Source organism: Pristiophorus japonicus, chromosome 10 (assembly GCF_044704955.1).
Source record: "Pristiophorus japonicus isolate sPriJap1 chromosome 10, sPriJap1.hap1, whole genome shotgun sequence".
Classification (NCBI taxonomy): domain Eukaryota; kingdom Metazoa; phylum Chordata; class Chondrichthyes; family Pristiophoridae; genus Pristiophorus; species Pristiophorus japonicus.
Window position 1 is genome coordinate 79,620,589 of NC_091986.1, and position 25,038 is coordinate 79,645,626.

At 44.9% G+C, this 25,038-nt stretch overlaps 1 protein-coding gene across 8 annotated transcripts in view; it reads left to right on the plus strand.

The window, feature by feature from the left end:
* The window catches only part of LOC139275011 (ETS-related transcription factor Elf-1-like), a 256,795-nt gene that overhangs the window by 176,726 nt on the left and 55,031 nt on the right, over positions 1-25,038 (plus strand). For 7 of the 8 annotated variants that reach the window (XM_070891865.1, XM_070891868.1, XM_070891867.1 and 4 more), the window contains 2 exons: positions 10,092-10,199; positions 17,804-17,980. In XM_070891865.1, the coding sequence (XP_070747966.1) occupies positions 10,092-10,199; positions 17,804-17,980 (285 nt within the window). The remainder of the gene's footprint in view (positions 1-10,091; positions 10,200-17,803; positions 17,981-25,038) is intronic. The other variant, XM_070891871.1, reaches the window with a different exon arrangement.

The window sequence follows — 25,038 nt, forward strand, 5'->3', positions numbered from 1 at the left end:
AGAAGAGGCCTTTGTGCAAGAGATCAAAATCCTTGCAGATCCTGTGCATCCATCCATCCCTCCAATTCCCTCGCCTTGCTGACTTCAATCCTGCCCTGCTCAGCATGTAGCACTGATGCACATTACATACTGTGAGCGATGGATGACTCCTTGAGTAGAATTTTCACGTCACATGTGGAAATTGGTTTTCAGTTGCCAGCTGTTCAGTTAAAAGACAGACAGTTGGCATTTACACGGCACAATGTTCCAGGTGATAACATTGTCCAAGAGGAAGTTCCACAGGGAGAGGTGGTCCGTGAAGATTCATGGTGGATGTCCCACCTGCTCAGTCATGCTCCCAGCATATTTCTCTTCTGTTTGCTATCTTTGGTCCCACCTGTGGTTCCCTGATCATTCTCATTGATTTGTTTACCGTACTTCCCTCACTTCCTTTAAGATTAAGATTCTACTTTCATTTTGCAGAAATTTTACTTTCATTTTCCCGACATAACATAAGAACATAAGAATTAGGAACAGGAGTAGGCCATCTAGCCCCTCGAGCCTGCTCCGCCATTCAACAAGATCATGGCTGATCTGGCCGTGGCTCAGCTCCACTTACCCGCCTGCTCCCCGTAACCCTTAATTTCCTTATTGGTTAAAAATTAATCCATCTGTGATTTGAATAAATTCAATGAGCTAGCCTCAACTGCTTCCCTGGGCAGAGAATTCCACAGATTCACAACCCTCTGGGAGAAGAAATTCCTTCTCAACTCGGTTTTAAATTGGCTCCCCCGTATTTTGAGGCTGTGCCCCCTAGTTCTAGTCTCCCCGACCAGTGGAAACAACCCCTCTGCCTCTATCTTGTCTATCCCTTTCATTATTTTAAATGTTTCCATAAGATCACCCCTCATCCTTCTGAACTCCAACGAGTAAAGACCCAGTCTACTCAATCTTATCATAAGGTAACCCCCTCATCTCCAGAATCAGCCTAGTGAATCGTCACTGTACCCCCTCCAAAGCAAGTATATCCTTCCTTAAGAAAGGTGACCAAAACTGCACGCAGTACTCCAGGTGCGGCCTCACCAATACCCTATACAGTTGCAGCAGGACCTCCCTGCTTTTGTACTCCATCCCTCTCGCAATGAAGGCCACCATTCCATTCGCTTTCCTGATTACCTGCTGCACCTGCAAACTAACTTTTTGGGATTCATGCACAAGGACCCCCAGGTCCCTCTGCACCACAGCATGTTGTAATTTCTCCCCATTCAAATAATATTCCCTTTTACTGTTTTTTTTTTTCCCCAAGGTGGATGGCCTCACATTTTCCGACATTGTATTCCATCTGCCAAACCTTAGCCCATTCACTTAACCTATCCAAATCTCTTTGCAGCCTCTGTGTGTCCTCTACACAACCCGCTTTCCCACTAATCTTTGTGTCATCTGCAAATTTTGTTACACTACACTCTGTCCCCTCTTCCAGGTCATCTATGTATATTGTAAACAGTTGTGATCCCAGCACCGATCCCTGTGGCACACCACTAACCACCGATTTCCAACCCGAAAAGGACCCATTTATCCCGACTCTCTGCTTTCTGTTAGCTAGCTAATTCTCTATCAATGCTAATACATTTCCTCTGACTCCGCGTACCTTTATCTTCTGCAGTAACCTTTTGAGTGGCACCTTATCGGAATGCCTTTTGGAAATCTAAATACACCACATCCATCGGTACACCTCTATCCACCATGCTCATTATATCCTCAAAGAATTCCAGTAAATTAGTTGCACATGATTTCTCCTTCATGAATCCATGTTGCGCCTGCTTGATTGCACTATTCCTATCTAGATGTCCCGCTAATTCTTCCTTAATGATCGCTTCAAGCATTTTCCGCACTACAGATGTTAAACTAACCGGCCTATAGTTACTTGCCTTTTGTCTGCCCCCTTTTTTAAACCGAGGCGTTACATTAGCTGCTTTCCAATCCGCTGGTACCTCCCCAGAGTCCAGAGAATTTTGGTAGATTATAACGAATGCATCTGCTATAACTTCCGCCATCTCTTTTAATACCCTGGGATGCATTTCATCAGGACCAGGGGACTTGTCTACCTTGAGTCCCATTAGCTTGTCCAGCACTACCCCCCCTAGTGATAGTGATTATCTCAAGCTCCTCCCTTCCCACATTCCCATGACCAATTTTTAGCATGGTTTTTGTGTCTTCCACTGTGAAGACCGAAGCAAAATAATTGTTTAAGGTCTCAGCCATTTCCACATTTCCCATTATTAAATCCCCCTTCTCATCTTCTAAGGGACCAACATTAACTTTAGTCACTCTTTTCCGTTTTATATATCGGTAAAAGCTTTTACTATCTGTTTTTATGTTTTGCGCAAGTTTACTTTCGTAATCTCTTTCCTTTCTTTATTGCTTTCTTAGTCATTCTTTGCTGTCATTTAAAATTTTCCCAATCTTTTAGTTTCCTACTAACCTTGGCCACCTTATACGCATTGGTTTTTAATTTGATACACTCCTTTATTTCCTTGGTTATCCGCGGCTGGTTATCCCTTCTCTTACCGCCCTTCTTTTTCACTGGAATATATTTTTGTTGAGCACTATGAAAGAGCTCCTTAAAAGTCCTCCACTGTTCCTCAATTGTGCCACCTTTAGTCTGTGTTCCCAGTCTACTTTAGCCAACTCTGCCCTCATCCCACTGTAGTCCCTTTTGTTTAAGCATAGTACGCTCATTTGAGACACTACTTCCTCACCCTCAATCTGTGTTACAAATTCAACCATACTGTGATCACTCATTCCGAGAAGATCTTTTACTAGGAGATCGTTTATTATTTCTGTCTCATTACACAGGACCAGATCTAAGATAGCTTGCTCCCTTGTAGGTTCTGTAACATACTGTTCTAAGAAACAATCCCGTACGCATTGTATGAATTCCTCCTCAAGGCTACCCCGTGCAATTTGATTTCACCAATCGATATGTAGGTTAAAATCCCCCATGATTACTGCCGTTCCTTTTTCACATGCCTCCATTATTCCCTTGATTATTGCCCGCCCCACCATGAAGTTATTATTTGGGGGCCTATAAACTACACCCACCAGTGACTTTTTCCCCTTATCTCCACCCACAATGATTCAACATTTTGTTCATTGGAGCCAATATCGTCTCTCACAACTGCCCTGATATCATCCTTTATTAACAGAGCTACCCCATCTCCTTTCCCTTGTCTATCTTTCTGAATTGTCAGATACCCCTGTACGTTTAATGCCCAGTCTTGGACACCCTGCAACCATGTTTCTGTAATGGCCACCAAATCATACCCATTTGTAATGATTTGTGCCGTCAACTCATTTACTTTATTTCGAATGCTGCGTGCGTTTAGGTAGAGTGTTTTTATACTAGTTTTTAAACCATGATTTTTAGTTTTGACCCCTCCTGCAGCCCCTTTATATTCATACATATTGTCCTTTCCTATCACCTTGTGGTTTACACTTATCCCAGTGCTACTCTGCTATGTTGCCTCCTACCTTTTGCATTCTTTCTTGGGGTCCTGTTCATCTGAGCTCTCGCCCACTCTAACTAGCTCAGAGCCCTCTCCTGGGTTCCGAATACTCCTTGCAATGAGGCACCGAGCTTTCATGCTTGTCTTTTTATTACACTTTGACCCTTTAGAATTTTGCTGTACAGTGGCCCTTTTTTGTTTTTTGCCTTGGGTTTCTCTGCCCTCCACTTTTACTCATCTCCTTTCTGTCTTTTGCTTTTGTCTCCATTTTGTTTCCCTCTGTCTCCATGCATTGGTTCCCATCCCCCTGCCTACAATTTATCCTGTCTTTAATTGCTTGGCTTTTTCTTTTGTCGCCCTTTGCTTTTAGTGTTCCCACGACCTTGCTTTTAGCCATTAATATGTATGCATATAAAGTGTCTGTGTCTATATACTAATGTCCAATATAATCTATGCTGTGTTTATGTCCCTCCTTTGCTTCGCATCAGAATTTTAAATTTCTTCTGTTTATCTGTCAGGGTATTGGGGGTGTCATGTATTTAACTGTCATTGTAACCCATGTATAAACTGACCTAAGTTGTACACTGTGAGAACATTGACCACGAGGTGGTGAATTTGTGGGAGACACTCCTAACCTGGACTTTCAGGTATAAAAGGGGAAGCTCCACCCACCTTCATCACTTCAGTGCTGGCAAATAAAGGTTACTGGTTACAGTGACCTTCTCTCAATTATAGACCTCGTGTACATTTATACTGTATAGTAAGGACATATTGGCTATGAGAAACTGGGTTTTAAACCACGTGAGCATGGCCACTAGCAGCACAGATGAGAAGTACTGTGTTGGTGATGATTAGGACGACTTTATTGAGACTACAGCAAAGTTTCATCACTAAGGAATGGCTGGCACAGGATTCGGCCGACAAACGTTGGGCTCATCTCCTGACGGTTTGTGGATCCAGAACGTACTCCCTGATGAAGGACCTTCTAGCGCCAGAGAAGCCGGCGGACAAGACTTTTGAAGAGTTCAGTAAGTTGATCGGGGAACACTTTAAACCGGCAAGCAGCATGCACATGGCGAGACACCGGTTTTATACGCACTGGCGGCGAGAAGGGCAAAGCGTTCCAGACTTCGTGGCAGACCTCCGGCGACTGGCGAGCCTATGTAAGTTCCCAGATGCATGCAGAGCGGAGATGCTGTGAGACTTTTTTATTGAGGGCATCGGGCACGCTGGGGTTTTCAGGAAACTGATTGAGACCAAAGACTTGACCCTGGAAACAGCGGCTTTGATGGCCCAGACATTTATATCGGGAGGAAGAGACCAGAATGATGATTGACAAAAATCTTGGTTTAAATGCAGCAAATGGACAGGGAGTCAACATTATTAATACAGCACACAGTTCTCCAGGCAGACAGGGGCAATCGGACATGGCCGAGCATGTAGTCGAACCCAAAGGGGGAATTCAACAGAGACTCTGGCTAGCTGAACGGTGATTCATGCCATCGCAAAGGGACAATGCGGCCATCAACACCTGTTAATGGTGCGCTTAAGGACAGTTACAGAGACAGTCAGAGACGATTGACTGGTAATGGATCTTTTGTTTCCAACAACGGCTCATGTTTGAGGTGTGGAGGCAAACACACAGCCAGAGCTTGCAGGTATCAGCAATATACCTGCAGAAATTGCAACGTCAGCGGTCACTTGGCGCGTATGTGCAGGAAGCCTGCAGCCAGGTTGATGTATGAGGAGAACGGGCCCGATGTAATCCCTACGAGACCAAATGAACACTGGGGGAAATCGCTGGAAGCTGAAGTTCAGCGAGTTCATGTGGAGCACATATACAGTTCATACACCAGGACGCCACCAATAATGATGAAAGTGCTCCTCAATGGCATCCCAGTATCAATGGAGCTAGACACAGGGACCAGCCAGTCCCTGATGAGTATCAAACAGTTCGACAAGTTGTGGGCGTCAAAGGCCAGGAGGCCAAAATTATTGCCAGTGGTGCACAGCTATGGACATGTACAAAGGAGATCATTCCGGTGCTAGGCAGCGTCACGGTAGTCATGACCCACAAAGATTCGGAGAATAGGTTGCCACTCTGGATTGTCCCGGGGGACGGTCCCGCACTACTGGGGAGGAGTTGGCTTGCTGTCATGAACTGGAAATGGGGCGATGTCAATGTAATTTCTTCCGTGGAGCGAATATCATGCTCACAGGTCCTGGACAAATTTGACTCACTATTTCAACCCGGCATTGGCACTTTCATGGGGACCAAGGTAGTGATTCACATAAACCCGGATGCCAGGCCAGTACACCACAAGGCCAGAGCGGTGCCGTACGTGATGCGGGAAAAGATAGAAGGTGAATTGGACCGCCTGCTGAGGGATGGCATCATCTCGCCAGTTGAATTCAGTGACTGGGCGAGCCCGATTGTGCCAGTGCTCAAGACGGATGGGTCGGTCAGGATATGTGGTGATTACAAGGCCACCATCAATCTGGTGTCACTCCAAGACCAGGACCTACTTGCGACGCTATCCAGTGGCAAACTTTTTTCAAAATTGGACCTGACCTCAGCTTACATGACCCAGGAGCTGGCGAGTGAGTCGAAGAAGCTGACCACCATCACGACACACAAGGGGTTGTTCGAGTATTACAGATGTCCGTTTGGGATTCGTTCGGCCGCCGCGATCTTTCAACGAAATATGGAAAGCCTCCTCAAGTCGCTTCCAAGGACATTGGTTTTTCAAGATGACATCCTCATCACGGGTTGTGATACTGAAGGGCACCGCCGCAACCTGGAGGAGATGCTACGCAGACTGGACCGGGTAGGTCTGCGACTGGGAAAGGCGAAGTCCGTCTTCCTAGCTCCAGAGGTAGAATTCCTGGGGATGAGGGTAGCAGCAGACGGGATCAGACCTACTGCGTCCAAAACAGAAGCGATCCAGAGAGCACCCAGACCCCGTAACTCGACGGAGCTGCGTTCGTTCCTGGGGCTCCTGAACTATTTTGGTAACTTTCTTCCCAAATTGAGCATGCTGTTAGAGCCACTACACGTGCTCCTACGCAAAGGTTGCGAATGGGTCTGGGGGGACAGCCAGGAAAGGGCTTTTGAGAGAGCACAAAATTTGTTATGCTCCAACAATCTGTTAACGCTATATGACCCATGTAAGAAACTCATTTTAACGTGCGACGCGTCGTCCTATGGTCGGGTGTGTGTTGCAGCATGTTAATGCCAAGTGTCAGTTACAGCCGGTAGTTTATGCCTCCAGAAGTCTGTCCCAGGCAGAACGGGGCTACGGGATGGTAGAAAAGGAAGCGCTTGCATGTGTATATGCTATTTAAAAAAAAAATGAACCAGTACCTGTTTGGCAGAAAATTTGAGCTGGAGACAGATCACAAACACCTAACGTCTCTTTTGGCCGACAACAAGGCCATAAATGCAAATGCATCGGCCCACATACAGAAGTGGGCATTCACGTTAGCCGCCTATGACTATACAATTGGGCACAGACCGGGCACTGAAAACTGCGCCGATGCACTCAGCAGGCTCCCACTAGCACCATCGAGGGGGCAACCGAGCATGCTGCTGAGATGGTCATGGCTGTTGAAGCTTCCAAAAGCGAAGGCTCACCAGTGACAGCCCGTCAGATTAAAGTCTAGACAAATAGAGACCCACTACTATCTTTAGTCAAGAAATTTGTCCTGAATGGGGACTGGGCAGCCACGTACGGGGCATGCCTTGAGGAATTCAAACCATTTCACAGGCGCAAGGATGTATACTCGATTCAGGCCGATTGCCTACTATGGGGAAACCAAGTAGTCATGCCCCAGATGGGCAGAGAGATGTTCATCAGAGAAATCCACAATGAGCACCTGGGCATTGTTATGATGAAGGCAATTGCCAGGTTACACGTTTGGTGGCCAGGGATAGATGCAGACCTGGAACTTTGTGTTCACAGGTGCAACACGTGTGCTCAGCTGGGAAATGCGCCCAGGGAAGCCACCCTTAGCCTCTGGCCCACCAAGCCATGGTCATGCATCCATGTGGACTACGCAGGCCCTTTTATGGGGGAAAATATTTTTGGTTGTAGTAGACGCCTACTCCAAATGGATCGAGTGTGACATTCTCAATTCAAGCACATCTTCTGCCACGGTAGAAAGTCTCCGGGCAATGTTCGCCGCTCATGGTCTAACTGACGTCTTGGTCAGCGACAATGGCCCGTGCTTTACAAGCATTGAATTCCAGGACTTCATGGCAGGAAATGGTATCAACCATGTCAAAACGGCACCGTTCAAGCCAGCCTCAAACGGCCAGGCTGAACGAACAGTGAAGATAATCAAACAGGGGATGCTCAGAATCCAAGGGGGTTCCCTACAAAGCCGCTTATCACGCCTCCTGGTGGCCAATAGATCCCGACCACACTCGCTCACAGGGGTCCCACCCGCAGAGCTGATAATGAAAAGGGCGCTCAAAACCAGGTTATCCCTTATACACCCCACCATGAAAGAAATTATTGAGAGCAGGCGCCAGTCACAATGTGACTACCATGACGGGAGTGCGAGGGCGCGATGTATTGATGTCAATGACCCTGTCTTTGTCCTCAACTACGCTGTAGGGCCTAAATGGCTCGCAGGCACCGTGATTGCCAAAGAGGATTCTGGTAGTTAAACTTACCAATGGACAAATCTGCCACAAACACGTGGATCAAACAAAAAGAAGGTTCAGCAACCCCACAGAAGAAGCAGAGGAAGAACACGATGTGGTGTTCACTTCTCCACAGGTGACCGAACACCGGAATCAAGCGGAGGAGAGCCCAGTCACTATGGGCAGTCCGGACAGGCCTGAGGCACCGCAAACAGCACACAATCAGGCCAGCTCCCAACAACCGGAGCCCCAACTCAGGCGCTCTACAAGGGAGCGTAAACCACCAGAGACACTTATCCTGTGATCCCAATAAGACGGTGGGGGGTGGGGGGGGAGGTGATGTCATGTATTTATATATGTCATTGTAACCCATGTATAAGCTGACCTAAGTTGTACACCTTGAGACACTGACCACTAGGTGGTGAACTTATGGGAGACACTCCTAATCTGGACTTTCAGGTCTAAAAGGGGAAGCTCCACCCACCTTCATCACTTCAGTGCTGGCAAATAAAGGTTACTGGTTACGGAGTGACCTTTCAAGTATGGGCCTCGTGTGCATTTGTACTGTATAGTAAGAACATATTAGGGGGGACTGGGAGTACTCGAGTGGGCCTCTGGCTTACAAGGCTGCCATCGGACTGGTGCTTCTGGAGCATTGTTTTTCCTGGACAATGAATATTTGAGGGTGGAAGATTCTTCAACAGCACTGAAACTTGTGCCCATCTTTGAAGCACGTGATATGCAGTGCTATATCAGAAGGTTTGGTCTCTGCTGGCTTACTCTTTCCTTGTGTATCTTGTCCTCAAACTAACGTACTGCTCATTCCTCCCTCACTCACATTTGTATGTGTTTGTCTCGTTGTCCTTCTCCCTACTCGTCCAGTTCCCTTCCCTCGCATGCTCTCCATATGCTCTTTTCATGCTTGCACGTGTGCTCTTGTACAGTTTCCTATTCTCCCTCTCCTCTCTGTTCTTCTGCCTCCCTCTTGTTCCGTCTCTCTCTTTCTCTCTCCATTCCTCTTGTATGCACTTGTTGCAATCTGTTTGGTTCATGCTCATCATGTGACACCAGGCCAATCAGAAGTGTTAGCAATTTATAAGTATTCCACTTATCCATAACAACATACATTGGTACAGCACCTTTTAAAGTCGTAAATGTTTAGTGGTATTTCATGGCGGAGAAATGAATGAACTTCAAGTATTGATGGGAGATGAGACAGATGAGGTTTTGAAGAGGCTTTTGGGAAAGTGGAGAGATAAGCAGCAAGATGAAGTGGATTGGAGCGACACTGATCCGAGCCCAGAGGGCCAAATGCCTGGAGGAGGTGGACTGTAGGCTCGAGTCGGAAGAGTGCAGGAATGTAGGGCTGGAGGAAGGGACCGAGATAGGATGAGGTGAGGCCACAGTTGGATTATATTTCACTGTTTTTGGATCAGAGAGCTGGTGGTGATCAGGTAGGACGCGATGATAAGAAAGCAAGACTTTTAGGTTGTATACGGTGAACTTTTGGCTGAGTGGAGTTTATGTAGGGTGGCTATGATAGTAATACCTGTACTGTACAATCAAACAATAACATGGACAAGATTTTGAATAATCCAGATAATGTTTTATTTTGAATTGATTTATTTGGCACAAGTCTTGACAGAAGAAGGTTGTAGATCCTGGGCCACTGGATCAGGTGCACTCTAATCTGTTGAGGCTCCCACCATCGTGGATAAAGCAGTACATAAATGATCAGAATTGTTCAATCTACCATTAATTTTGACAATTGAAAAATATTCAATTAGATGTCTGTGAACACTAAAGTTGAAGGCTGTTTATTTGGTTTGTTTTAAACCTTATAGTGCCAGCTAACTAAGTGAGAATCCGGTTTCAATTTACCGTATATTTCTTGTGTCAGGATTTTGTCATGCTATGATGTGGCCCCATGAATTCTGTGTGTTTCTGATTGACTGCAGTGGAGGCTTCCTGTCAAAATGGAGACGAAACAATGGAAACTATTGAGGCTGCTGAGGCCCTGCTCAATATGGACTCGCCCAGTCCTGTCACTGAGGAGAAGAGAATAAGTGAGTACCAGTTCAATGTTTTCTATACGTTTACTAAATAGGAAGATTAATAACAGTGTCATTATGGAACTATAATACAAGCTAGGTTCAATGGCACTTGGATTACAAATGCTTGGTGTTATGACAGAGGTTTGATATGTCCCACATCTCGTGACTTGCTAACATCAGCCATACAGTTTTAGGACCTATTTCAGAATAGGGAGTCTATAAAAGTGACAGTTTTCTGATTCTGTTCCTTCTGTGAGTTTCCAACTACCTTACACTATAGTTTAGCCATATCTTCTCACCTTTTCAAATTGATAAATCTGGATTGTTTCTCTGCCGCAGCCCACCAAAAAGTAACTTCTCACCTCAGAAGTTTATTCACCTGGAAGCCTGGGAGCCTGGCTGCTTGAGGAAATGCAGTCATATTATGGTTCCTTTGCCAAGCTCTAATTCACTGCACCCATGATTACTCTCTCAACTCTGTTTACAGACCCAGATATGTCTCTCTGCAAATGGCTGAAGAGATTTGCCTTTTCAGGCCAAACTCTGCAGTAACAGAGTTGTGGCATTTGCTGCAATCTGCATTCTGACCTGTAGACAACCTCCACCACAGATCATCACTGCTCTGAACCCTGCAACTCCTTCCTGCTAATGCAGGGGACATGGTCAGTGCACAAATGCATTAAGCTGACACTTTGTTCACCAAGACAAATATCTAGATGGACATGCACTAGCAGAATGAGAAAGCACTGCAATGCTTAGAAACACCAAAAATTGGATCAGTAGTAGGCCATTTGGCCCTTCAAACCTGCACCACCATTCAATATGATCATGGCTGATCCTCCTTCTCAACACCATAGTCATGCTTTCTCTCCGTACCCCTTGATGCCTTTTGTGTCTAGAAATCTATCTCGTTCTTAATTATACGAAGTGACTTGACCTCCACAGCCTTCTGTGGTAGAGAATTCCACAGGTTCACCACCCTTTGAGTGAAGAAATTTCTCCTCATCTCAGTCCTAAATTTCCTACCCCGTGTCCTGAGACTGTGAACCCTTGCTCTAGACTTCTCAGCCGGGGGAAATATCTTCCCTGCATCCAGTCTGTCCAACCCCATCAGAATTTTATACGTTTCAATGAGATCCCCTCTCATTCTTCTAAACTCTAGTGAATATAGGCCTCGTCGACCCAATCTCTCCTCATACGACAGTCCTGCCATCCCAGGAATCAGTCTGGTGAACCTTCGTTGCACTCCCTCTATGGCAAGTATATCCTTTCTTAGGTAAGGAGACCAAAACTGCACACAATACTCCAGGTGTGGTCTCACCAAGGCCTTTTATAACTGTAGTAAGACATCCTTGCTCCTGCACTCAAATCCTCTTGCAATGAAGGCCAACATACTGGGCCCAAGTTTCCACACCGCCTAGAACGGCGCAGTCCCGACCTGGAAGCCCGTTTTTCACGCTACAAAGTGCGCCTAAAAAAAATCCTCGGTATTCTCCACCTACTTGCAGGTCCTCTGGCCCTCGGCGCAGCCAGCACGAGCTGTGGGGGGGCGGAGCCAGGTCCCTGCGCTGAAAACAGTGCCGGGACCTCTGCACATGCGCGCTACAGTGGGCACGCAAGTGCAGTAGCTCCAGGCGCCGAACTGTGTGGGAGGGGCCCGAAGCACGCAGCCCCTAGCCCTGGCTGAATGGCCTCACTGGGGCTGCGTGAATAAGGCTCCTCCCACGGCCAGCTCCTGCTCCACCCCCCCCCGACCAGACCCGACACTCGCTCCCCGCCCCCCCCCCGCCTCCGGACCAGACCCGACACCCGCTTCCGGCCCCCCCCCTGCCTCCGGACCCGACCCGCGCTCCTGTTCCCACTCCCCGCCCCCCCCCCCCCCCCCCCCCCGACTGGACCCGACACGACCCGCGCTCCTGTTCCCGCTCCCCGACTGGACCCGACCCGACCCGCGCTCCTGTTCCCGCTCCCCGCCCCCCCGACTGGACCCGATCCGACCCGCGCTCCTGTTCCTGCTCCCCGACTGGACCCGACCCGACCCCCCACTGGACCCGACCCGACTCCTGCTCCCGGACTGGATCTGACCTGACCTCCTCCCCTCCCTCTCTCTCCCTCCCTCTCTCTCTCTCACGGACTGGATCCGACCTGACCTCCCCCCCCCCCCCCCCCCTCCCTCCCTCTCTCTCTCTCTCTCTCTCTCTCTCTCTCTCCCTCCCTCCCTCCCTCCCTCCCTCCCTCCCTCCCTCCCTCCCTCCCTCCCTCCCTCCCTCCCTCCCTCCCTCCCTCCCTCCCTCCCTCCCTCTCTCTCTCCCCCGACCCAACCCAACGCCACCTACCTGTAAATCTGGTGCTGGGGACGGGCCTTCTCGGGCCGGCCCGTTCAGCCTTCGGTCCCGAAAGGCCTGCCTGAAGCACTTTCACACAGGTAGGAAGATGGTTTATTTAATCTTTTCTTTGCTTATAAATGTTTATTCAGGTTGGATTTATTTGTATAATATTTGTATAAGTATAAATAAGGATTTATTATAGAATTGAATGACTTCCCTCCCCCCCCCCCCCCCCCCACCTCGTTCTGGATGCCTAATTTGTAATCTGCGCCTGATTTTTTAATGTGTAGAACAGGTTTTTTCAGTTCTACAAAAATCTTCACTTGCTCCATTCTACTTTAGTTTGGAGTATGTTTTCACCGTGGAAACTTTCAAATCAGTGGTCGGACACGCCCCCTTTTGAAGAAAAAATTCTGTTCCAAAGTAGAACTGTTCTACCTGACTAGAACTGCAGAAAAAAAAATGTGGAGAATTGCAGTTTCTAAGAGTCCGTTCTCCACCAGTTGCTCCTAAAAATCAGGCGCAAATCATGTGGAAACTTGGGCCCATTATTTGCCTTCCTAACTGCTTGCTGCACCTGCATATTTGCTTTCAATGACTGGTGTACTAAGACACCCAGGTCCCACTGTACATCAACATTTCCCAGGCTATCACCATTTAGATAAAACTTTGTCTTTATGTTTTTCCTACCAAAGTGGATAACTTCACATTTATCCACGTTATACTGCATCTGCCATGTGTTTGCCCACTCACTCAACCTATTTAAATCGCCTTGTTAATTGTGTGTGTGTGTGTGTGTGTGTGTGTGTGTGTGTATATGTATATATATTGTGAATAGCTGGGACCCAAGCAATAATCCCTGTGGTACCCCACTAGTCACTGCCCGTCACCTTGAAAAAGACCCGTTTACTCCTACTCTCTCTTTCCTGTCAGTTAACCAATTTTCAACCATGCCAGTATATTACCCCCAATCCTATGTGCTTTAATTTTGCACATTAACCTCTTGTGTGAGGATTTTATCAAAGACCTTCTGAAAATCCAAATACACAACATCCACTGGTTCTCCCTTATCTATTCTATCAGGTACATTCTCAAAAAACTCGTCGGTTTCTCAAACAGGATTTTCCTTTCATAAATCCATGTCGACTTTGTCTAATCCCGTGGATATTTTCTAAGTGTCCTGTTATCACATCCTTTGGGCCCAGGTTTCCCCAGGAGTTGCTCTTTTTTTTGGGAGCAACTTGATTTTTCTGGACTATCTTTTTTAGTTGCCATTCTGGCCATTTAATTTGTGCCAGTGGAAGTGAGTTAGTTAGGTTTTTTTTTAGTTCTGTTTTTTTTTCCAAAAGGGGGCGTTTCCAGCCACTTACCCCTGTTTTAGGCGTTTGGCCAGCAAATAGTTGCTCCAAACTAACTTAGGCCACTTCTGTCTGCACAGAAAAACCTTACCTAGAGTTAAGGAATCGGTGTAAGTAACTGCATTTAAAGCACCACCTAGCACCAAATAAAGCGCAAAAAATAATAAGCAATTAATTAACAAATAAAATAGAAAGAACCCTGCACCTAAAGCACCAAGACCAAAGTAATAAGCAATCAATAAATAAAAATAATAGAAGGAACCCTGCCCCTAAAGCATCAAAATCAATCAGTAAATAACAAATAAAAAACAGAAGTCCTACCTTAGTGAATGCAGCGGGCCACCGATGAGGGAGCCCATTCAGCCAGAGCTAGGGATGGTGTGCTCCGGGCCCCTCCTTCACAGCCTACAGCGTGTACTCACAGATTCGGCCTCCCAGGAGCTACTGCACATGCGCGCAGTCTCTAGCGCGTATGTGCAGAGGTCCCGGCACTGTTTTCAGCGCCGGGACCTGGCTCCGCCCCCAATCCATTGGGCCACGCTGCGTCACGACCGAAGAGAGGCTGGAGAGCGGCCAGAATACCGACGACTTTTTTTCGACGTGCTTGGAGGAGGACAAAAACGGCGCACCTCAGGTGAGGGCACCAGAAAAACAGGTTAGGGAAACTCTAGCCCTTTATATTAGACTAGCATTTTCCCTACTACTGATGTTAGGCTAACCAGTCTGTGGTCCGTGTTTTCTCTCTCCCTCCTTTTTTAAATATTGGGGTTATATTTGCCACCCTCCAATCTGCAGGAACTGTTCCAAAATTCTATAGATTATGGAAGATGACAACCAATGCATCCACTATTTCCATGGCTACCTCCTTTAGTACTCTGGGATTTATCGGACTTCAGTCCCATTAGTTTCTCCAGCACTATTTTCTTACTAATAATCATTTCCTTTAATTCCTCTTGCTCGCTAGACCTTTGGTTCCCTAGCATTTCAAGGATGTTATTTGTGTCCTCTTCCGTGAAGACAGAACCAAAGTATTTATTTAATTCTTCTGCCATTTCCTTGTTCCCCATTATAAATTCTCCCGTTTGTGACTGTATAGGACTTGCATTTGTCTTCAGTAATTGTTTTCTTTTTACATACTTGTAGAAACTTTTGCAGTCGGTTTTTAATGTAAGTTTCCTCTCGTATTCTATTTCCCCTCTTAATCAATCTCTTGGTCCTTTTTGGCTGAATTCCAAGCTGCTCCCAATCCTCAGGCTTGATACTTTTTCTGACAACTTTGTATGACTCCTCTTTGGATCTAATGCTAGCAATTTATTTTGTTAGCCATGGTTGGGCCACTTTTCCTCTTGTGTTTTTGTGCCAGAAAGGAATGTATAACTGTTGCAATTCATGCATTCGTTCCTTAAATGTTAGCCATTGCCTATCTGCCATCATGACTTTTAATGAATTTCCCCAATCTATCATAGCCAATTCATTCCTCATATCTTCGTAGTTTCCTTTGTTTAGATTTAGGACCCTACTTTCGGATTGGACTACTTCACTTTCCATCTTAATAAAGAATTCAATCATGTTATGGTCACTCTTCCCTAAAAGACCCCGTACAACAAGACTATTAATTAACCCCATCTTATTGCACAATACCCAATCTAGAATAGCCTGTTCTCTAGTAGGCTCCTCAACGTACTGGTCTAAAAATCCATCTCGTACACACTCCAGAAATTCATCCTCCACAGTATTATTACTAATTTGGTTTGGCCGGCCTATGTGTAGATTAAAGTCACCTACGATTACTGTCGTACTCTTGTTACGTACATCTCTAATTTCCTGTTTGATGCTGTCCCCTACATTATTACTACTGTTTGGTGGGAGTTGTCTATAGGCCTCCAATGTTTTTTGCGCTTTGGTGCTCCGTAGCTCCATCCAGACTGATTCTACATCTTGATTTTCTGAGCCAATATCCTTTCTCACTATTGCTCTAATTTAGAAACATAGAAACATAGAAAATAGGTGCAGGAGTAGGCCATTCGGTCCTTCGAACCTGCACCACCATTCAATATGATCATGGCTGATCATTTTTGCAACTTTAGTATCCCATTCCTGCTTTCTCTCCATAGCCCTTGATCCCTTTAGCCATAAGGGCCACATCTAACTCCCTTTTAAATATATCTAACGAACTGGCCTCAACAACTTTCTGTGGTAGAGAATTCTACATGCTTACAATTCTCTGAGTGAAGAAGTTTCTCCTCGCCTCGGTCCTAAATGACTTACTCCTTATCCTTAGACTGTGACCCCTAGTTCTGGACATCCCCAACATCGGGAATATTCATCCTGCATCTAACCTGTCCAGTCTCGTCAGAACTTTGTTTCTATGAGATCCTCTCTCATTCATCTAAATTCCAGTGAATATAAGCCTAGTTGATCCAGTCTTTCTTCATATGTCAGTCCTGCCATCCCGGGAAATCAATCTGATGAACTTTCGCTGCAGTCCCTCAATAGCAAGAATGTCCTTCCTCAGATTAGGAAACCAAAACTGTACACAATATTCAAGGTGTGGCCTCACCAAGGCCCTGTACAACTGCAGTAAGACCTCCCTGCTCCTATACTCAAATCCTCTCGCTATGAAGGCCAACATGCTATTTGCCGCCTTCACCGCCTGCTGTACTTGCATGCCAACTTTCAATGACTGATGTACCATGACACCCAGGTCTCGTTGCACCTCCCCTTTTCTTAATCTGTCACCATTCTGCCTTCCTGTTTTTGCCACCAAAGTGGATAACCTCACATTTATCTACATTATACTACATCTGCCATGCATTTGCCCACTCATTAATCTGTCTAAGTCACCCTGCAGCTTCTTAGCATCCTCCTCACAGCTCACACTGCCACCCTGCAAACTTGGAGATATTACATTCAATTCCTTCATCTAAATCATTAATGTATATTGTAAATAGCTGGGTTCCCAGCACTGAACCTTGCGGTACCCCACTAGTCACTACCTACCATTCTGAAAAGGACCCATTTATTCCTACTCTTTGCTTCCTCTCTCCATCCCCAGTACCATGTGCTTTAATTTTGCATACCAATCTCTTGTGTGGGACCTTGTCAAAAGCCTTTTGAAAGTCCAAATACACCACATCCACTGGTTCTCCCTTGTCCACTCTACTAGTTACATCCTCAAAAAAATTCCAGAAGTTTTCCCGTTCATAAATCCATGCTGACTTGGACCAATCCTGCCACTGCTTTCCAAATGCGCTGCTATTACATCTTTAATAATTGATTCCAACATTTTCCCCACTACTGATGTCAGGCTAACCGATCTATATTTACCCGTTTTCTCTCTCTCCGCCCTTTTTTTTAAAATGTGGAGTTACATTAGCTACCCTCCAATCCATAGGAACTGATCCAGAGTCTATAGAATGTTGGAAAATGACCACGAGTGCATCCACTATTTCTACAGCCACTTCCTCAAAGTCTGCATCCCAGAGTACATCAGGCCCTGGGGATTTATCGGCCTTCAGTCCCATCAATTATTTAAAAGAGGAAAAAAAGACTTGAATGATGGCTTCTAAGAGACCAAAGCTACTATCTGCATTCTTGGCTAATGACAGACACCCTTATGAGAGCCACAGAAAGAGAAGCTGAATGCATACAATGAGGCCTATGCATCTACCAGGATTAAAATGGAACAAATTATTGGCATCTTTAAAGCTTCAGCTGTGGAGTGACGTGTATTTTGAGCAATGCATTGGTGGCAAAGTATTTTTAATTTGCTCATAGCATCCATTTAGAGCAGTTGTCCAATGATGCCAATCTTCGCTGTGGCAAATTTATCTGGGAAATTCTATTTTAAAATTTGTGTCTGTAACTGGATCGCACATTAAATATGGTATCCACTGATATTTTGTCTCTTTTTTTTTTAAATGAACGCCAGCCCATGTGTTCATGCCATCAGCCAGTGGGGTGATCACAGCTCCCATGACACATATCTCTGTGCGGGCAGATGGCGTTCCTGAGGTGGTGGAGAATGCACAAGAGATTATATTGATGCAGGAAGCTGCCCACCAAGAGGTGGGCAGCGAATCATTGGAGCATTTGAAAAAAAGGAAAGGTAAGTCTTTGGCACAAGGCAAGGGGCATGTCTCCTCACATATACATGCACCTTATGTGTTTCTTGAGTGGGTTGGATTGGTCAGTTAGTTTTTATTGAAGCTACTGTAATCTTTTGCTCTGTCTAGGTCTAACAGTTCTGTCTAAATTTTGGTTATTGAGTCAATTGATGACTTGGTGATGAGATGTGGGTTCATGTCAATGGTCCTCCATGTGATATGTTACTAATCTTACCTGTGCTGCAGTGAGAGGAGAGAGAGCGCGAAGAGTCTGTCCATAAAATTCTTGCCCATCTCCCAAGACTCCTGCTGCAGAGTAACATTTGCAGAGGCTTGAGTCAGCCACAGTAGGCATGTTGTAGAGACAGACAGGAAAGTAGAAGGGGAAGAATATATTGGGAGCAGGGTCTTCCTCGCGCCCTCAATGTGGGAGCCACTGAAAGTCATCCCATTTTTTTTTTAAATGGAACTGCCTGAAATAACTCTCCTGTGTCAGAATAGCATATTAGACAACTTGTGTCCAATTCTGAGTTTCCCATGCATTTACAGAGCTCCCAGAGTTAGCAAGCATCAAGATGAAAGAGGGAAGTTGCTTTGTGGCAATCACACTGGGGGAGATTCACCGCTCCCCCCACGCGCCCAGAGTGGACTCTGGGCGGCTGGCAAGTGCAAAGTGCTTGCCATCCGCCCAACAGTCCGGAAAGGATGCCCAATCCAATTTGAGTACCAAGCCGGAAATCGAGTGTCCTGGTGACCCGCCAGTTCCGTATTGCCGCAATATCAGATGGCCTGGCCAGCCTCCAGGTCAGAAGCAGGTAGATATTTTGGGGGGGAGGCAACGACGGCATAAAGGCGGCAAGTTTTTTCACAGCATCATCCGTCTGTCCTCTTAGCTGGATGTAATGATCTATAAGCTAGAGCCCATGACTCTGTCCTGGCCAATATTTATCCCTCAACCAGTATCACTAAAACAGATTATCTGGTCATTATCTGCTTGCTGTCAGTGGGACTTTTCTGTGCATAAAATGGCCGCCATATTTCCGACATTACAACAGTGACTACACTTCAACAAAGTACTTCATTTGTTGTGAAGCTCTTTGGGATGTGCTGAGATCGTGAAAAGCGCTATATAAATAAAAGTTATTTCTCTTTATATGTTGGCTCACTTGTGGCGAGGTGGAACTCCCCAGACTTTTGAGGCTATTATCTTAACATCTGGTTAACCCTTTGTAAGGTGCCTAGGAGAATGATATAGAAAATCCTGTTTACTTTTAGCTACTGAACCTCTTCTGTACCTTCATAGAATTTCTCTCCTCTTTGTGAGCGAATGGAACATCATACTTTCAGATCTCAATAAATAAATCTGCTTAATGCTTTTAAATATAACAAAAGCTGAACAAGCAAGTAACAGTCCTATAATACGTATCTATTTACAGTAGAAAGTCTGCTTAAGACCTCCAGTGACCAAAAGAATAAAAACAATTGGGCCATTTTGAAAATAACTTTTCTTAAGCTTCTTATCTCTACGATATTCACATTTAAAATCAAGCGAGCTTTTGCCGCCTTCACAGGATGTTTCTGTTCTCCTTGAGTTTTGCCTTAGGACACTGTTATTGCAGTGCGCGGATTGACTGCCACGTTTCCTTCAGTACAACAGCACTACACTTTAAAAGTACCTCTGGCTGTGGTCGTGAAAGATGTTGGATAAATGCAGGTCTGTCTTTATTTTGAAGTACATACCTCTTAGCAATTTTAAACTGATTGGTTCCTGCTCTGACGTTTTCTTAAAATGACTTCTCGATTAGAGCAGTAGAACTATTTCTGTATTCCCCAAAATAGGGTTAGCGAGACTGTTTGGATTTTCAATATCTGACCACTCAATTATTTTTTTTTAAAGAACCGCCAATCAGATGAAAACTGACCAATTACACAGCACTGTTCGAGTTTGAATTATTCTTCTCTCCAGTCTTCGACCTGAAAAACTTGTAGTATTACATTGGGATGGGCTTGATACAAGATACTGGTGCCGCTGCTTGTTAAACTCCATTGTGTTATGACTGGAATTAGAGACGACCATGAAACCAAAACTGAACAAAAATTGATTTTTTTCACAATAGAAAAAAACCTACCTTTTATTAATAAAGTCCATTAATGGAAGCAATGCATGAAACTATTTAATGTATCTGATATGCTCATTTTGCAACACAACACTTAATGGAAGATATTTAGATTCATCTTTAACATTGTAATTTTTTTTTCCAGTGGCTTTGGTTTTAAATTAAACCCAAAGGTCCTACTTCAATACATAACTACAACTTTTTTTTAGTAGCAGAAAAAGGCCAATAAACCCAACAAGCCTGTTCTTTGTCAGAGTTCAACCCTAGTGTTGCCTTCTTACTTTATCCTTTTAATTTTCTGTTCCCTCTCCCATATGCATGCAATATTTGCTTCCAATGCATTCCCTGGTAACACAACTCCCATACATTTTGGGTGAAGATGTACCCTTCTTACTCCTAATGTTCTTACTTTTATGACCACCACAGTGAGCAATTTGCCTGGATTCCTTTTGCCAATTCCTTTTCATAACCTTAAAGACTTCACCTCCACATCTCTCCTCCGAAGAAAACTTCCTTAACCTTTCCCGATTTAAAAAAAATATATAAATCCTTGACGTTATATTTGTTGCTTGTCTCTGCACCTTTTCAAATGCAACGCGATGTCACTGCAGTGACACTGCAAATCTGGCCCCTTTGTTCACGATTGCTTGTGAACAGCCTTTGTAAAAGATCACTAGCATTTGAGTGAAAATAAACCTCCTTGTATGCAATTACAGAATCACTACACAAAGCAATCAGAGGAATTCTTGCTTCCAGCACTGACTGGCACCTTTATGACTAGCAGCAGTAATAATGCCTCTTCCCTATTCCTCCGCTAATGTAGTAAAAACATTGTGGGGATGTCTCTCAGAATTATCCTTTGTGGTAAGCACACTATACCACTGGCTCATGTAGCACATCCTTCCTCTTCTGAGTCCTTACTCTGATGATAATTACAGTCGTAAAATGTATATATCCAAATCTACCGATGAGACAAAGATAAGTGACATTGTAGGCAGTGTAGATGAAAGCATAAAATTACAAAGGGATATCGACAGATTAAGTGAATGGGCAAAGCTGTGGCAAATGGATTTCAATGCAGGCAAATGCGAGGCCATCCACTTTGGACTGAAAAAGGATACAACACAACTTTCTAAATGGTGAAAAGCTAAAAACAGGTACATAGTTCATTAAAATGTCATGAACCAATACAGAAAATAATCAAAAAGGCGAATGGAATGCTGGCCTTTTTATCACGAGGACTAGGATACAGTGGGGTAGAAGTTACACTGCAGCTATACAAAACCCTGGTTAGACTATACCTGGCGTACTGTGAACAGTTCTGGGCATCATCATCGTCATCATTAGGCAATCCCTCGAACGAGGATGACTTGCTTCCACACCAAAAGGGATGCGTTCATAGATGTTTCAATGAAGGACTTGATATTCCAATCCCGAACTCCAGGGGTGGAAGATGCCTGTGCGTGGATTTTTTTAACGTGTGGTGTCCGTTGCACATCAGCCACCACACGGGCTTTATCCAGTGGCAAGGGTTAACCAGGACGACTGGAGACCTCCTCTGCTGCCTGGACCTAGTGCGCACACATATCGCAGTCTGCGCTGCTCCTGGCTCTTCTGGGTCCCGTACCCTCATTTGCCGCACCTCCTAAATGGTAGGCGGATCGCTAACAAATTGGCTGACTTTATTTTTTTAACCAGTGTGCTACAAAGACTCAGTGGTGGAGGAGTGAACTGAGAGGTTTTCAATCTTTTCATGGTTTAGGGAATTGACTTCCTTGAGGTGCTTTAAAGGATAAATTGTAAGGATAAATTGCACCTGTATAGATTGCTAGATCCAATTGTATGAAAGATTCAGTCTACTATCTAGTACAGGAAAACTCAAGAATTCGAAAAGTAAGACTACTTGCACACCAACTAGTAAAGCAAAACAAAAGAAAAAGGCAACACATGCCATCGTGACTCTCTCTAAAGACATCCATTCTCTTATTGAAGGGCAGTAGCTGAAACACCGCCTCTTTAGTTGCATTTAAAAATACAGATTTTATTTTGTGAATATTTTACTCATATTGTGTGTTTAGATGTTTTTGGCACCAAGAAGAGATACAGTATTTTGAATATAAGCCTTTGAGTGTTGAAAATTTATAACTGGTTTGTAATAAATCTGTTCTGGGCACCACACCTTTGGAAGGATATATTGGCCTTGGAGGGAGTACAGCGTAGGTTTACCAGAATGGTAACCGGACTTCAAGGGTTAATTTATGAGAAGCGATTAAACAAATTATGGTTGTATTCCCTAAGATTTAAAAGGTTAATGGATGATCTGATCGAAGTTTTCAAGATATTAAGGGGAACCGATCGAGTTGATGGGGAAACTATTTCCGCTAGTTGGGGATTCTAGGACATGGGGGGGCATAGTCTAAAAAGCCAAACCTTTCAGAAGTGAAATTAGGAAATACTTCTACACACATGGTAATAGAAGTTTGGAACTGTTTTTCACAAATGGCAAACATAGAAAATAGGTGCAGGAGTAGGCCATTCGGCCCTTCGAGCCTGCACCACTATTCAATAAGATCATGGCTGATCATTCCCTCAGTACCCCTTTCCTGCTTTCTCTCCATACCCCTTGATCCCTTTAGCCGTAAGGGCCATGTCCAAATTCCTCTTGAATATATCCAATGAACTGTCATCAACAACTTTCTGTGGTAGGGAATTCCACAGGTTAACAACTCTTTGAGTGAAGAAGTTTCTCCTCATCTCAGTCCTAAATGGCCTACTCCTTATCCTAAGACTGTGTCCCCTGGTTCTGGACTTCCCCCAACATCGGGAACATTCTTCTCGCATTTAACCTGTCCAGTCCCGTCAGAATCTTTTATGTTTCTATGAGATCCCCTCTCATCTTTCTAAACTCCAATGTATAAAGGCCCAGTCGATCCAGTCTCTCCTCGTATGTCAGACCAGCCATTCCTGGAATCAGTCTGGTGAATCTTCGCTGCACTCCAAGAGCAAGAACATCCTTCTTCAGATTAGGAGACAAAAACTGAACACAATATTCCAGGTGAGGCCTCACCAAGGCCCTGTGCAACTGCAGTAAGACCTCCCTGCTCCTGAACTCAAAACCCCTAGCTATGAAGGCCAACATACCATTTTCCGCCTTCACCGCCTGCTGTACCTGCATGCCAACTTTCAATGACTGATGAACCATGACACCCAGGTCTTGTTGCACCTCCCTTTTTCCTAATCTGCCGCCATTCAGAGAATATTCTGCCTTCGTGTTTTTGCCACCAAAGTGGATAACCTCATTTATCCATTTTTATCCACATACATCTGCCATGTATTTGCCCACTCACCTAGCCTGTCCAAGTCACCCTGCAGCCTCTTAGTGTCCTCCTCACAGCTCACACTGCCACCCAGTTTAGTGTCATCTGCAAACTTGGAGATATTACACTCAATTCCTTCATCTAAATCATTAATGTATATTGTAAATAGCTGGGGTCCCAGCACTGAGCCCTGCGGCACCTCACCAGTCACTGCTTGCCATTCTGAAAAGGACCCGTTTATCCCGACTCTCTGCTTCCTGTCTGCCAACCAGTTCTCTATCCACGTCAGTACATTAACCCCAACACCATATGCTTTGATTTTGCACACCAATCTCTTGTGTGGGACCTTGTCAAAAGTCTTTTGAAAATCCAAATACACCACATCCACTGGTTCTCCATTGTCCACTCTACTAGTTACATCCTCAAAAAATTCCAGAAGATTTGTCAAGCATGATTTTCCTTTCATAAATCCATGCTGACTTGGACCGATTCTGTCACTGCTTTCCAAATGCGTTGCTATTTCATCTTTTAATAATTGATTCCAACATTTTCCCCACTACTGATGTCAGGCTAACCGGTCTATAATTACACGTTTTCTCTCTCCCTCCTTTTTTTTAAAAAGTGGTGTTACATTAACTACCCTCCAGTCCATAGGAACTGATGCAGAGTTGATAGACTGTTGGAAAATGATTACCAATGCATCAACTATTTCTATGGCCACTTCCTTACGTACTCTGGGATGCAGACTATCAGTCCCTGGGAATTTATTGACCTTCAATCCCATCAATTTCCCTAACACAATTTCCCGCCTAATAAGGATATCCTTCAGTTCCTCCTCCTCACTAGACCCTCGATCCCCTAGTACTTCCGGATGGTTATTTGTGTCTTCCTTCGTGAAGACACAACCAAAGTATTTGTTCAACTGGTCTGCCATTTCTTTGTTCCCCATTCTAAATTCACATGAATCGGACTGCAAGGGACCTACGTTTGTCTTCACTGATCTTTTTCTCTCCACATATCCAGATAGAATTCACATTCGATTCAATGTTATGCACAACCTGCTATTGTATGACTCATTAGCAAAACCAAAAATCACCTTTGTTGAAAACGTTTTGAAAATCCAAATAAAAATATTAACTCCACGTCCCCCACTCTCATTTCCATATGCCCGTGACAGCTTAAAATGGCAAGGAAAAAAAACTAAACCCCTGAATTTTTAATGTGACAGTGCACTTGGTTTAGAGATTCTTCTAACGGAATTTTAGGGCTAATAATTCGAGGCAGCCACGAGAGTTTCTGGCGGCCTTGGGTTAATGGCTGCTGAAAATGGATGAAGCGGTACAAGAGAAAAATCCATGCTGGTATTGTTGTTGCCAAATTAAGTTCATCTAAGGGTTAAGTCATGGCAGGAGAGCTTGGACACGTGTTATGCTCCTCCTGTAATATGTGGGAAGTCAGGGAAGCTTCCAGTGTCCGTGACGACTACGTGTGCAGGAAGTGCATCTGCCTGCAACACCTGACAGACCACATTGTGGCACTAGAGCTGCGGGTGGATTTACTCTGGAGCATCCACGATGCTGAGGATGACATAACTAGCACGTTTAGCAAGTTGGTCCTACCGCAGGT